Below are 14990 nucleotides of genomic sequence, written 5' to 3'. Positions count from 1 at the left end.
TTTTTCTCAGGCTGCATGGTATTCCTGGAACTGTAAATATGATTCCACCTGCTTCCCCATTGTGGCAGACCTGGTCTTTAAATTAATATAAAAATTGGTGGAAAGATACAAGTCTGCCCCACCTTGGTCCTTGTTCCTTTAGAATAGGCCACACATCTGGGGTGCAATGAAGAAAATTTACCAGATAGCACAACTGCTAGTCCCCAGTCAAGCAAAGCTCTTAATTTCTGGATCCAACTGACATCAACTAACAAACCTGACATTTCACATGAGTTTAAATGCTTTGCTCCATCAGGCCCTTTTTTAAGTGTATGAATTAGACTAGCAATTTTACAAACACATTTGCATGTGGAAGCATAACCAACCACTTTGGAAGTCAAGCCCTCTGTAACTAAAATTCTCAGCAGCCAAATGGATATGGAAAGCTTCTCTTTCTCTTAGTACACAGGTAAAAAGTGCTTAAATATGACTGATGAACAAGTTGTAATACTGTCTAATCATTAGTTGACATGCATTTATTTAGCAATGTACAAACTGTTCGCATAACATATTTTTGTTTTACAAAAATACTCCAGTTACTTACTGTCCTCGCCTGAATATCCAGTGGTAATATTTGGTTCAGGACCAGATCCTAAACTATTTACTGCTTGGACTTTGATCTCGTAAGGCACAAATGTGGGAGTATTCCCCAATGGCAAGGAATGTTTTTTCACCAATTCTTCATTCCAGTCAGTTTCCACCCCCTGCTGCCGCCAGCTGACTTTGTACTCCAGTCCAGGGCCATTGCGCTCCACAGGTTTCAGTGGCTACAGAAGAAGTTAAAAGAGATACTGAACTACCTTTGTTGTTGTAATCATAAAACAGCAGCTTAAGGGGTGAATAATTTTGGAGCAGTAGCTCATACTATTAGGAGAGAAAGGAGGAAAAAAAAATGTAACCTTTGCTGTCATGCTACTTTTAACTGCATTAAGCTGTTCTGAGTTTAAAGCAGCATGGACTGCAAAACAGATGGATTAAAAGCAGGTTAAATACTAAAGCATATATTTCTACATATTAAAAGCACTAACTTTAGTTTCACTGCAAGTTTTCTTTGTTTTATGGTGACATAAAAATGTGTGATCTTTATTACATCTAAAATGCATGCTATTTCAAATTTTTATGAATCACAGCAAGTTGGGCCATTAAAATTTAGATTACCCTGTAGTGTTTTAAATATGCACCAAAACTCCCCCAACTAAGCCTTCATACTTAATAGGTAAGTGCTGTGCTACTGTTTTTACTGCTTAGTTAGTGACCATGTTGTGCCTGAATTCCTCAACCAACTGACATTAATTTATACAAGCCATACGAGGAAAAGCTGAGGGAGCTGGGACTCTTCAGCCCGAAGAAAAGGTGAGAGGGGGCCTGGTAGCAGCTTACTGCGACACTAGGGGAGTACATCAAGGGCTCGGTGAAGCAACTGTTCACCGGGACACCCGAGGGAAAAACTAGGAGTAATGGCCACAAACTCTGGAAGATCAATTCAGGCTCAACATTAGGAAAAACTTCTTCACAGTCAGGGTGTCCAAACTGTGGAATAAGCTCCCTCCAGAAGTGGTGCAATCATCTACCCTGGAAATCTTCAAGAGGAGACTAGACCATCACCGTGATGGAGTCACTTGACCCCAGTTGTCTTGTCTGTTTGGTGCAGGAGGCTGGATCTGATTATCTTCCTAGGTCCCTTCCGGCCTTACCATCTATGAATAGCGTAAGCAGTATGGCAATGGCTGGCCATGAGACACACTCTGATTAAGGTTATTTAGTTCAAAAGGTATTTTTCGTTTAACATGTTAATTGGCCAACTGTGCTATTAAACATGAATGATTTTAATCAGTCCATTATTGCATTGAGGTACACAGTGAGTATTAATAATTATCCAGGTTAAAAAATGTTCAGATGTATTTGGGGAGCTGCACAAGGCTGGGTGCTGCAGGCAAGATGCAAAGGAGCCTTGAAACTCCTCTGCCATGGTTCTTCTAATCTTTGAGCTGGAAAAAACTTTCTTTGTCCATGACATCTTCTCTGGGGTGATGGAGCAAGAGTGAACCTTGCTGGTGTCAGAACTGACTGTGAGTAGTACAGACGTTTTTGTGAAACAAAAATGTGAAAGAAATGCAATTTTTCATTTTCTTTTTTTTTCTTCCCGATTTTGGTGGGAAGGGATGGGTCCTTGAGGATATTTTCTTGCATATCAAGAAAAAGAAAAAAAAAAATCCAAAACAAGGCTTGTCTTTTCCATAAATAAAAAGCATGGACAGTACAACAAATCCACCATGGTAACTGATTCCTGAGTACTGTCAAAATAAATTCAATCAAAATAGTGCCTAATGCTTCTGTATTCACCATTCTTTTTGGTGCTTGTGACTCATCTCACATGGACCACGGACAGACATGACCAACCATGGGCTGAATTTGAACTTTGAGTCCTTATGTCAAGCCACTCTTAAAATGTATTTGTAATTTAGATAACCATTGAAGAATACAGTAAACATCAAACAACTTTCCCCCCAGAATATAGGTACATAATTAATACTCAAGCAACCTTTTTCCCCAGACATAAGTATAAATTAATACAGTATGGCTCAAATCCAGCAAAGTGCATGAACTCCCCCTGAAAAGTACTAACATGCTTTTTCTGGATCTTAAACAAACTTTAAATTTTATGCTTTTAATTCATGTTTGTTACAAGTTTTATATAATATATGGGCATAACTGACTAAATGAAAATGATTGCTGAGTACTTAAACTCTGACCTTTGCACTGATAAAGCCCTGCAACAGGGACTTTGTTCAAAACACTGCCTGGGTTTCCAGTCATGGAAACTTAACATTGCTGTCAGCGAATTTACAGAACTTTTTCAGTTCAGTGTTACATTTGAAAGGAAATAAAAATAGAGGTTAATGACTTGTAACAGGAGCTCTTTGAGACTCAATATATTTGTACTCATGGGAAGTGTCAGCCAGTACAGCTTAGGTAATGGTATTTTTTTCATAGTTGTGTCCATTATAATGTTTACACAGAGCCATGCCATCTGGACCCATGGGCAGCTCCACACTCAGGATGACATGGTCCCATGCACTGGATCAGATCCAGTTCATGGTCCCTCCGCAACTGGATCTGGCCTGTGAGATCATGCCTACGTGCTGGATTGCATCAGCAGACAGACTCTGCATGCTAGACCAGCGCCACACCACACAGATTTAAGCACCAGTTTTCTGAAGACAAGGCCCTAAAAAGAGATATGGTGCCCTCTACTGCTTCAATTCCTTCAAGAGGCACAATTTCATAGGTCTTCAAAGGATGTAGGGAAATAAGCAGGAAATACGCCTATACAGTCTACAATGAAGAAATCCTATTGCAAATAACCTACATTTCTATGAATTTACTTTGTATTCTCATGCACGTGGGATTGCTTGGTCAGCCAGTCTTTAAATAGATGATGAACACAGGGTCCAAGTTGAATAGGGACTGAAGTATTGCCCTAACAAACTGAGCCTCTGATCTAGGTGCTAGATAGAGGGAATAGCAATTCACAATTTTATGAAGAAAGCTGCAGGAAACAACCCTCCATATTCTCAATGACAGAAAGGAGTAACCACTGCCCTAGATAAGCTTTTACTGGTTCCAGTAGGAGAGGGATAGAAATATTCTTCTATATACTGTCAAACCCATCTAGATAAAGACTCTGCAGAAAGATTGTGGTTGGCTACATACAAAATAAAAAGCTTAAGGGACTTCTGAAAGTATTAAGATAGTAAAACAAACTGTCTTAGCATTTAAAATATTAAGTAATTTTGAATTTTTCTCTAGGAGCATAAGGTTTAAGAAAAGTGGCAAATTAATTATTTGATATATATGGAAATAATACCCTCTTGGAAAAGTACGTGGGGTTAAACAAAGTGCAAAGTTAATGAGCACTGATTCAGGTAATTCACTTACTCACCTGTCTGATGTTATGGCTTTTTAACTAGCTAGATGGAACAAATCACAAATCTGACCCAAAGCCAAATGGAGGATTTATGAATTGCATTCAGACTAAATTTAGGTCCAGGGTAGAACCAGGGTATTTACTCTTTGATACACATTAACTGTTTTTTTCATGAATATCTTAACTCCATTAGACAAAGTAGAGGAACACACGTACTTTTAGGTTAGGGACAGACATTACACATACACCAGTTTAAGTGATCAGAAACTGGTTTAAACCTGTAACAGAACAGATGTTCAGTGCACATAAACCAGTTTGAGAATGGCTGAAAGTGGTTTGAGAGAAACCTGGTCGAATATAGTATCAGACTTAACTTATTTGGCTCAAACTGGTTTATGCAATGTCTGTCCCAGACCCCTGGCTGGTTTAAGATAAACCAGACTCCCCCATCATCCCAGCATGCTCTTGGGGCTGGGTGGGGCTCTTTGCTCCACATCAGGGCTGGCCCCTCTCCTCTGCTCCCTGGCTGCAGCTCCAGAGGCTGCGGGCTGCTTTCCCCCCTCCCCCTCACCACTCCCCTCTGCCTTGCTGAGGAGGTGTCTGTGTATTAGCTAGCAGACCACATACTGGCTACGGTCCCTCCTAAATCAACAGGTAGAATCAACAAGTAGCTTGTAATGTCCTTTTGTTGAACTGGGTAATAAATACTGTTATCAATTCCTTGCTGGGCTAGTCACAGCATCCTGCCAAAGCCTGGCCATGCCCCCCTCAATTCCATGCTATGCAAGGAAGGAGGGATGCACTAGCACCTCCAGCTTCCACCCTGAGCAACTGCAGGCATGTGCCTGCATTTCTGGGATTTCTGTCTGGTTACAAAACTGATTTAGCCTAGCCAGGTTAGACTAAGCTGCAAAGATTGAGTCAATGCAGGTGCAGGCTTTTTGAATGTCTGCCCCTAGCCTTAGAGAAGAAACAGAAAGACTCCACACTTCATCTGAAAAAGTATTCAGAATATTACAGAGTTGTCTTTAGGGAAAATGGTGTTCTGGTGCTTGTGCCAAAGCATATTTTGGCTTCCCACTCAGAGAAGAAAATAAAAATTCATGTTGGAAAATAAATTCTAGTTTAGAGTTAAATTTCAGCACTGCTTGACTATTTATTTGATCTCACTTGATGCTGCAGATCCTTGGCTGAAAACCCTGCTGCTAATGCTCATCTCATGTGTTAATCCAAACTTGGCAAATTAACATCATTTTACAGAATCAGTGTATATATCTTTGGCTTTTGTTTCCTGGACAGAAAGTCTTTCATGCATATGAGGCACAGCATTTCTGCCATGAAGTGTATAAGAAAGCAAATCAAATACAAATGCTGTCACAAATTTATATCCCTAATTGAACCAACATGACCTTATGTATCAAAGCCTCTCCAATCCTATTCCATTCCCTTCAAAGTCTGTTCTCACCTACACTTGTGCAGCATCTGAACTAAAGATTGTAAGTTTTTTGGCTGACATCTCTATCTATCTGCTCAATGAGGCACTTAACACATTGCTGGGTGTGGAACAAATAATTCAGAACAACATGTGTCTGTGCTGGTAGCTACCACTATGCATCTATAGTATAAAAATAGAAGGTTTTAACTGACTATGGAATATACTGTAGAACGAAGCTTCTTATTAGAAGGAAAGTCAATAGACCCAGAAGACCACATCCTCTGAGAAAGAAACCCAAGTCTAAATTGAAAATGTTGGTTGCAGAAATGTATTTTGTCCTCAGATAGAATCAGGGTCAAACATAGGCTCTCTACACCCAGTGCAAAAATATTTAATGCCAATTGCACTAAATATGTTACCTCCACAAATATTAAAACTTGATTTGAAGGGGAGATAATATATATTCTGTGAAAGTGCTGGCACATAAATAGCAAACAGGTAGACATTTGAAGGCTGGAACTCTGCTCTTGACAATTTTACAGGAATCCTTAGATGCTTGTTACCATTTTTAGATTTGTTTTTATGTAGTGTAAGAGTGTACTCTCGGGGTTTATTCTCCCCACACTACATGAGGGGTTTATATATTATGAACCTTCTGCCTTTCTCCGTAATACTTGACATTTAGGAAACAAAAATTCATCTTGACAACAAAAGATAGAAAAATATGAGATAAAAGTCCTAACACCACTGAAGTCAATTAGAGTTGTCCCTTTGACTTCAATGAGTCTGAGGATTTCACACCCAGGAAGTTTATTAATGGTACCTGCAAGACAAACAGTATATTTTGCCAGGGGAAAAGACAAGAAATAATGTTGAAAGTGTGTATACTCTTTTAAGATAACCCTCAATCTCAACAATGCTTCAGAAAGTAAAACATGGGAGAAGAAACCATTTCATATATTGCATCACTGATAGGCAGAGTGATGAAGTAGCATCTGATGAAGCAGGTTGTTGCCTATGAGGCTCACACAACTCTTAGCCAGTTAATGTCTTGGGCCATGTTCAGACAAGCAGGGACATGCACTTACAATGGCACAAATAGTAACGGCACAAATTTATGCTACTACTTTGTGCCTCAGTACATGCCCCTACACATGTGCTTTGTTGCGAGACAAATTTGCCCACTGTAGGCAACCTATTTTTGCGCAGCTCCTCATGGCGTGGTAGAGAAGCCAGGGCACAAATGGAGCAGTAGAGACATTCTGGCTGGCAGCCAGAGCATCTCACTGGAGGACTAAGCTTTTTTTTATTCTGGCATATGCTTTTGAAGCGTGCTCTGCACCACTTTTTCTTCTGGTGCTTATTTTTGCTACCTGAAATCCCAGTAGCAAATTCTGCCCCCAACTGTGCGGCTTGTGCTCGTCTGGACATGGTCTTAGGTGCTACCCCGTCCTTCCTTCTGACTACATACTAACACAACTAGCCACTCTCAGTACCACTGATAGGAACATTTAAATATTACCTCCCATTTCATAATCATTTCATTGGGTTGAGAAGCTTCGACTCGGATGTTTTCTGGGTTCTTGTCTGGAGCTGTAAAATCAAAGCCAGGATGTTAGTTTGTGTAGTTTGCCTTCAATGAATCTTCTCTGTGTCCTCCCACCACTCCCCCCACACACATCTCCCCATGTCCAACATCTTCATGAAACAAACAGATAAATATGAGAAGTGACGTGTTAATTCTCTGACTTGGATTTTGAGAACAAGTGTCTTTGATTAAGTCACGTGTCTTTGATTAAATTACTTGACACAGCACAACTTCAGAATATTTCTATACTGAGAGATAGGCGCATGCTTTAGTGAATGGTGAAGTCCTGATCCACAAAAATTTCTGCCCCGGCCTTTAAGCCCTCCTGTAACTCAAGGGCGGAGCTGCACTTGGCTCTGCTCACTTCTGGGTCCCCCTTGTTTCGTGGTGTTAGTCAGGGTTGACTGGCATGTCGCACACAGGAGACTGTCAGGAAATCTACCACCAGCAAGACCACAATTTTTCTCTGGGTCCTTTTGAGTCCAGCATGGCCCTTAGTGAACAAACATGTTGTCTAGATGGTTTCACTCTATGGCAGCCTTCTTTCCTAGAGGTATCAGCTGATGCTAAACTGGGTCCTTTTGGATTTCAAAGCACCAGATGTTGGGGGATTATTCAGAAGAGACATTTCCCCCTATGGGCATGGAGAAACAGAAGGTGCATCATTAGCGTGAGTCAGAGCTGAAAAGCTGTGTAAGGAGTGGAGACGATATAAGGAGAAAAAATAACCCTAGAGTTACAGAAAAGAAGAAAGCGAGGGCAATGCAAATGCAACGCTGAACAGCTGGCCTATAAAACGACTTTCAGGAATCAGTCATTTAATGTTACAATGAGAAATGCACTGTGAATGGAAATCTGTGACGAGCTGAGTGCTGCTGGAAGGCTTACCGTAAATCTTGCTAAAGATCCTATCCAACTCCTGCTTCTGTACACAGGGCTACACTGAACCAGTGCACCAGCCAGAACTCCTGGAAGCATCATGCCTGACTTCTGTACGCTGCTGTCATGGCACATGTGTGTCTGCTGCATTGCCACCCTTGGCAAAATGCAGTATTCCCTAATGTAGGGCTCTGGGTCTGCTGGCTGGTGTGGAGGGCTATCTATCAGACCCTTCTGTTGTTGGAAACTATTCACTGCAAGTGCATCTGCTGAATTTGACTTCAATGAGAACTGTTCAGGGAATAAGACGCTCAGGATCTGTAAAAGTATAAGAATCTAGTTCCAAACCACATTACCTGGGCTGAGAAAACATCAAAAGCTGTCCTGGCATATTGCATATCCTTATACAACAAACCAGGGTACATGTTATGCTAAAAAATGAACACTCAGGATACTAGATGGCAGTATATACCAGCTGGAGGTGTCTCATAGCGTGCTGATGGCTCACTAGCCCGGCTTCTCCCAACAGCATTAACGGATATAACACGGAAGTGATAATTTATAAAAGGAGCCAAGGATAAAACAGCGGTCGTGTCATTCCCCTGGATTCTGGTTAGTTCTTGCCACTTCCCAGGCTCCCACCGATCCTCTTCAAATTCTATAATAGACTCTGGAAGGGAAAACGACAAGAAAGAGAAATAGCCCGTATAAACCGAGTAGCATGAAGGGAAGAAAACAAAGTAACAAGAAATGCAGTACAACCAATTAAGTGTTTCTATAAGCACCGTATGTTTATTCTAACTGACACAGCACGCCATATCTCTAAAAATAGCAAACCATGTTGGCCGAATCCTTCATACCATTAATAGGACTGTTATGACTGTCTCCAGCTCTCCAGGATAATCTAACACTTCTGTCCTGTTTCTCTGAGAGATGAAGGGCTGCAGGTGGGTCAGGAATATCTAAAAACAGAGGAAAGAGGAGAACAAAGATAAATTTTATATTTTTAAGCATTGGGTATTGGCCTATCAGCCTCAAGTCAGTGGTCAAATTCCCTTTAACTTTGGTGGGAACAGAGCACTACTTTTTCTAAAGCCAACTCTGAAAGACCCCACACCTTATCTGAAAAAGTATTCAGAATATTACAGTTTCTTCTCTAAGGCTAGGGGCAGACATTCAAAAAGCCTGCGCCTGCATTGACTCAATCTTTGCAAGTTAGTCTAACCTGGCTAGGCTAAATCAGTTTTGTAACCAGACAGAAATCCCAGAAATGCCAAATACTATTACTTTTAAAACTCACCTTTTTATACAAAGGCAAGATGAATCCTTTCACTTTGCCACCTTCCGATTAAGACTGTGTTCATTCTCAGGAGCATTAGCATCGAATCACATTATAGTATCTGCCATTATAGGGATTTTTTTTTTCTTTTTAAGTCAATCCTAGAGTCTATTTAAATGTCAATTAATCTTGATATGGTTTGAACAGAAAGTCGTATTTGCTTCACTTGGTTTTGCTCTGTCCAAACCAGAGGTTGGGGAAAGAATCTGACCTCCTACAGAAAATCAATTCTCTGGGATAAATGAGAATAGAGCATTCATTGCCCTGGGTAGATTTCCAGTCTAGCCCCACACCAGGAAGGGACCAGAAAGCATATGCCTCGTCTTCCCAGTTTATTCTTTCTCCAGAAACCATGCCAAAAGCTAACAGGGCACTCAAATGCCAATGTGACAAGTATATGGCAAGGACTGGGCTAGAACGCTTATCTTTGGGCCCTAGATAAGATTATTTAAGCTCTAAGAAAAGGGACTGTGCCTTCAACTGCCTCCAATGCATCTATCAGAGTTGATTTTCCAAGATGCATATCAAAGCATGTTACTGGATCTTATAACTTGGCTGACTGAGATTTAACCCCCAAATAAACCATACAAATGAGGAGTAACCAGGGAGCTGGAAAGACAGCATGGGAGGAGAGACTTTTTTTTGCAGAATGACTTTTTCCCCCAGGAAGTTTATATAAGGCAGCAGAGACAATCCAAGATGGGGATCAGCCTGTGTCTTTAAAATGTCTTTCCTTTCCTATGCTGAATGTGTTTAATACGAGGCACAGTCACACAGAGGATGGTGATCTTTGCCCTTTGTGACTTGCTCTTTGTCAGTGTACAATAGGGTGATATGGGAAATAAAATGCATATAGGCAGATATTAGCTCTCCTGATGATGATGGCCTAATAATACTAGCCCCCACTTCCTCATTTCATTAGTGTTGTGGTACAGTATATATGACGATAAAATGTAAAATCCATGCATCCATCCAAACTGTGCCACAGTCCTGAGCGAAGCTTTTAGCACGTTTATACTGTCCCACGTAGCGCTGGAGGATGGAGATAGCAAACTAGCTCTAAATGAGCTGCCTCCAGCACTGGAATCATTATAGCCATGAGGGTAATATATCCTGCTGAAAAGTGCAGGCAAATTATCCTGAGTAGAGCACTGTGCTAACACTTCTCCTGACCTCCTTCTCCTTCCCTGAGAAATCACATTTACAATTGGCCAAACCTGCAAGTTCAAACTGCCAGCAAACAAGATTTGAAACCTGCATCACTATAACACGGTAAACTAAAAAAATAAATGAATAAAAGGAAACCAGTAAAATAGCTGATTTGTGCCTTCACACTTTCCTTTTGATATGAAAAACATAAAGAAATACCTTTTTGGTTTATACTACCTTTCTCCCCTGCTTGGAAAATACATTTGAAATGTCAAGCAAGCCAAATCCAATCCCCCTGAGTTTTGCTAGGTGCCCTCTTGTGGTGGCACATGGGTTTTTGTGGGGTTTTTTGAGTTTTCATATCATAAATGGAAAAGCAGAGGGGCTGTCTCTTAAACAAAGATTAATACAATATGCTCATTAATCATGAATAACAAAAAAGGGTGTTAAGGACTGTCAGTACAAATATGTTTTGCTCCCAATTCCTAAAATTGTGGTATCTTTCTATTAGCAGTGTTTAGTTACCTAGCTGCAAAATGGCTTCTCACAGGAGAAAACTACTGCAACTTCTGTTTTCAAAAACTATAGACCTCTTCAATACTAGACCGAGAAAGGACAGGACACAAGATTGCCTCCCCACCCTCCCCTTTTTTGTGCAAGTCAGTTTTTAAAAGGAGATATAGCCCTTCATGAATTGTACATACGTACAGTACTATAAAGTACAGTACTGTAAAGAAACTGCAAGTCACGTTGTTAATTTACTTTGGTTGAAAACTCATATTTATTATTAAAGCACAAAATAACCGCAAATCAGTCCAACCTGCAGGGTCCTAAATCCTGAGTATGTCTCTGCCAGAAAATAAATGGATGAAATTAAAATGAAAACAATAACTTGACCTTAAAAGGATGTTTTAAGGACCCTGTACCATGGTTGTCTTGCACAAATATGTAGGCTGGATACCAGGAATTGAGTGTCACTGGACACCCCCCCCCCACCCCCCCCAGAGCTTCAAGGAGGCTTGGGCAGGCACAGCACAAGTTGAGAATAGGGTCAGGAGTGAGAAGTATGGTTCAGTGATTAGAGTGCTGGTTTGGGACTTGGATGAACTGAGTTTAGGCTCCTGCTCTGGTGTAGACATCTCTTATGACCTTATGCAAGTCAGTCAAGTTCAGGTGCCTAACTCTAATTTTGATGCCTAAATCTCTGATTCCAAAAAGTGGTACAAATAAGAGACAGAACAATATGTGGACTCAGTCCTAGCCAAGAAAAGCTTCATGGTAAGATCCACATTAAATTCCCTGTTCTGTCCAAGTCAGGTCTGACTTCTCTAGGCACGGAGCTCTAAACAGTCTGCCTCTAGTCTAATCAAAATAATTAACTAAGCTTCAAAACAAGGGATTCAGATTTAACAGCTTCAAGAAAAGAGATTCAGAGCCTCCCCTCCTCCCCAATATGTAATAGTGCAGAGACCATGACACTTACCTGTATTATGGAAACCCAAGTTCAAGCCCTGTTCAGAATCAGGCAGCACTAAAACTTGAACCTAAGTCTTCAAAGTGCCTGTAGATGGGCAGGAGACCTGCTCCAAAGTGCTGTAATTACAGCGCGTCAGAGCAGCCTCAATTAATTAAGGCAACAGCAGAACTGTTTCACTATTACAAATAAAGCTTCTGGCCTGCAATAGCTACCACAAGGGATTACATTAATCGAGTCTGCTGGAGTGGGCCAATCAGCATGCTCCAGGAGCCTCAGCATCTCATGTGTTCAGTGTCCCTGCATTTCAAACTGGTGGTGGACACTTTACCTCGAGCTCATCAAACAAGCTTGCCCCGCTACCATTTTGAATCATGGGATGCTGAATACATGAGACGCTGTGGGGGCTTAAATTAGAGTGGCTCTTGAAAGCTGCCCTAATTAAAGCATCCCCCTATCCCCCACCACTGGAGCACATGTAAAGATGTCCCAACATCCGAGGTGTATGCTTATGCTACCAGGATATTCTGGGAAGGGGCATGGGCCACTTACAGTTTCATATTTCTGTGAAATGCAAGATGTTGAAAGATGTCGTAAATACATATTAAGTATACTAGACAATGGACTTAGGAGCAGGACTTTGCATAGCTAAATGTCAGTTCCTTAAGGGTTTTTTTTCTCTAGAAAGCTAGTGTTCCCCAATGTGAAGAGAAGGGGTTCATACAATGTATTTCAAAGTACAAGGTGGCTTTATCTATGTTAAATCTATCCAACTCTTAAGAAAGTTCCCATTGGGCCATACTTTACAGGCAACACACAATGGAGCACTACGTGGAGGCTACGGTGAAAGAGTCCTCTGAGGCTGCAAGGCAACAGCGGGGCTGTTTTGTTATTTCAAATAAAGGGCCTGGCCTGCTAAAGCCACTGTAAATGATTAGATTGCCTCCTTACAAGAGAAAATGGCTTCCTCCTGTTCAGTGTGCTGAAGATATGTTATAGGTATCTTTTATTAAATACTCTGCCTCTGAGATCCTTGTTTCCAGAAGTGCTGAGAAAGCATATCCTTAACTGGAGTTAATTGGACTTGCAGGAACTTAGAAAATCAGGCCACAGAGGTTCTATAAAGTTAATGGGCAAGTTTAAAAAAAAAAAAAAAAGGCTGTATTAGTGTTTAGCTTATTGCAAACCAGGCAACAAATACTACTTACCAAGGACAATCAATTGGGATTCAGCTGTAACACGGTCTAGAGATGTACTAGCCACACAGGTATAAATACCTTGATCCTCCATTGTTACGCTTGATATGAACACTGTGTCCATGTCAGCAATTATCCTTCAGGACAAAATACATATACAAATTAAAGAGGAGAGGAGAAAGAGAAAATGTCAAGGAATAGAATAATATAATACAGGAATTCACACATCCATTAGTCAGCCTTAAATCGTCTGGCACGGTTAAGGGATTAGTCCTGGTCCTCCTTAAGTCGTCGGCAAATTAATATTTGGAGCAAAATTCAGCCAGACTTCACTCATCCATAAAGCTTATATAAAACACGTATGCTGCTTTTAGCGTGTACAGTTTAAACTGAGGCTGCCAGAGACCTCTATTCTATTAACTTTTTGAGTGTTGGGATGACGTGTCAGATTTTGCTCAACACTTGGCACCCAAGTGTTGCATGGCTGGAATGAAATTCTGGTTTCATTGATGTCAGTGCCAAACTTTCCAATGACTTCATTTGGACCAGAATATAACTCTTTGAATAAGTTTAAAAGGCAGAGTTTGATGTTTTGTTATGCCACATAAACCCCTAATGAGATGCACTGCTCCACAGCATAGCAACTGAATATGAACCTACCTGGAAATCATGGCTTCAAACTCCAAACATTTTTTATATATCCATGTATTGGAAAAACAATGCAGATTCAGTCACAATGAAGTATTTCACTGTTAGACACCCAGATTTACTCTTCAAATTATTATGTTTTGTGTCATAAGGAAATAAAATTAACTATGCTATATACAACAGAAGGCAGAGTATAAAGACCAGAAATTTCTGTTTCGTTTTGTTTACCTCCCGTCTTCTGTGCTATTGATTTGAAGCTCATCTCCGTCTTTTCTCCAGGATAATTTAAAGCTGCGTTTCAAGTGTGGGTCATATTCAGAAAGACATTTCAATAACACTGAATGCGATTTCAGTACTTGTGGGTTCTTTGGAGTAACTGCAAGTTTTGTAGCATCTGAGGGATCACAGAAAGTTATTTATATTGACAATATACAAGTGATTATACTACATTTCCTTCCAACAAAACAGAGAACAATCCTGGCAGCAATCTAGTGTATTCCTCTTGTATAGATGCGCCCGGTATAACTTGTATATAAAAGATGCTACTGTGCAGTATCTCATTACCACTGCACAGTAGCATTGGTGGGCATTAACCATGATGCAATGCTACTGCGCAGTAGTAATGAGCTACTGTGCAGTACTGTCTGAAAAAACAACCTGCGGCAATGGTACTGCGCTGTAACAACTGTGCAGTCCATCACTTGGGTGGACATGGGCACAGAGGAGATTTTTGTGTTTACTTTGAGTTGTGCCAAAATATAGTTTACTATCTAATCACTTTCCTCTGAGTTCAGTCTGTGTCAAAAAAGATCATACCACCAATCTGGAGTTTATAGGAAAAAGTCACAGGTGAAAATCCTAGTTAATGGTGTGTTATGAAATGAATGAGGGAGAGAAAAAATATGAATACAATTTATACGCCCAATTACCATTTGAAATAGACTTTGGCAATGATCCAGGAAAAAAATTACAAGCTTATTAAAGTCAAGTGAGAAAAAAATATCACAATCAAGCTGGTTATTTTAAATGACAAATCTGAATGTAGAAGTAGTTGAATAAGTAAGAAAAGTCTACGGGCTGTATATTGCCATATATGGCAAAAAGCATCTTTGTGAAAATATAATTGTGTGTTTCCCTGTTCCTTACCTCTCAATCATTTTGTAAACAAAGAGGAGACTGGACAAGCACCTAGTTGGGGTCGTCTGACCCCAGCGCTCTTTCCTGCCCAGGACAGGGGGGTCGAACTCAATGACCTTCTGAGGTCCCTTCCAACCTAACGTCTATGAATCTATGCCCAAATGACATGTAAAACACT

At 40.6% G+C, this 14990-nt stretch overlaps 1 protein-coding gene across 14 annotated transcripts in view; it reads right to left on the bottom strand.

Moving 5' to 3' along the window:
• CHL1 (cell adhesion molecule L1 like) overlaps positions 1-14990 on the bottom strand; it is a 186815-nt gene that overhangs the window by 24841 nt on the left and 146984 nt on the right. For all 14 annotated transcript variants that reach the window (XR_009456100.1, XM_019499716.2, XM_014605288.3 and 11 more), the window contains 6 exons: positions 13904-14069; positions 13040-13164; positions 8730-8831; positions 8342-8539; positions 6925-6995; positions 584-806 (listed from right to left, as the gene is read on the bottom strand). Coding sequence is in view for 13 of the 14 variants with exons in the window: in XM_019499716.2 (XP_019355261.1) it covers positions 584-806; positions 6925-6995; positions 8342-8539; positions 8730-8831; positions 13040-13164; positions 13904-14069 (885 nt within the window). In the remaining variant the exon portion in view is untranslated. The remainder of the gene's footprint in view (positions 1-583; positions 807-6924; positions 6996-8341; positions 8540-8729; positions 8832-13039; positions 13165-13903; positions 14070-14990) is intronic.

Source organism: Alligator mississippiensis, chromosome 12, assembly GCF_030867095.1.
Source record: "Alligator mississippiensis isolate rAllMis1 chromosome 12, rAllMis1, whole genome shotgun sequence".
Taxonomy (NCBI): Eukaryota; Metazoa; Chordata; order Crocodylia; family Alligatoridae; genus Alligator; species Alligator mississippiensis.
The sequence above is the reverse complement of the archived record's forward strand: the minus strand, read 5'-3'. Positions and strand labels throughout refer to the sequence as shown.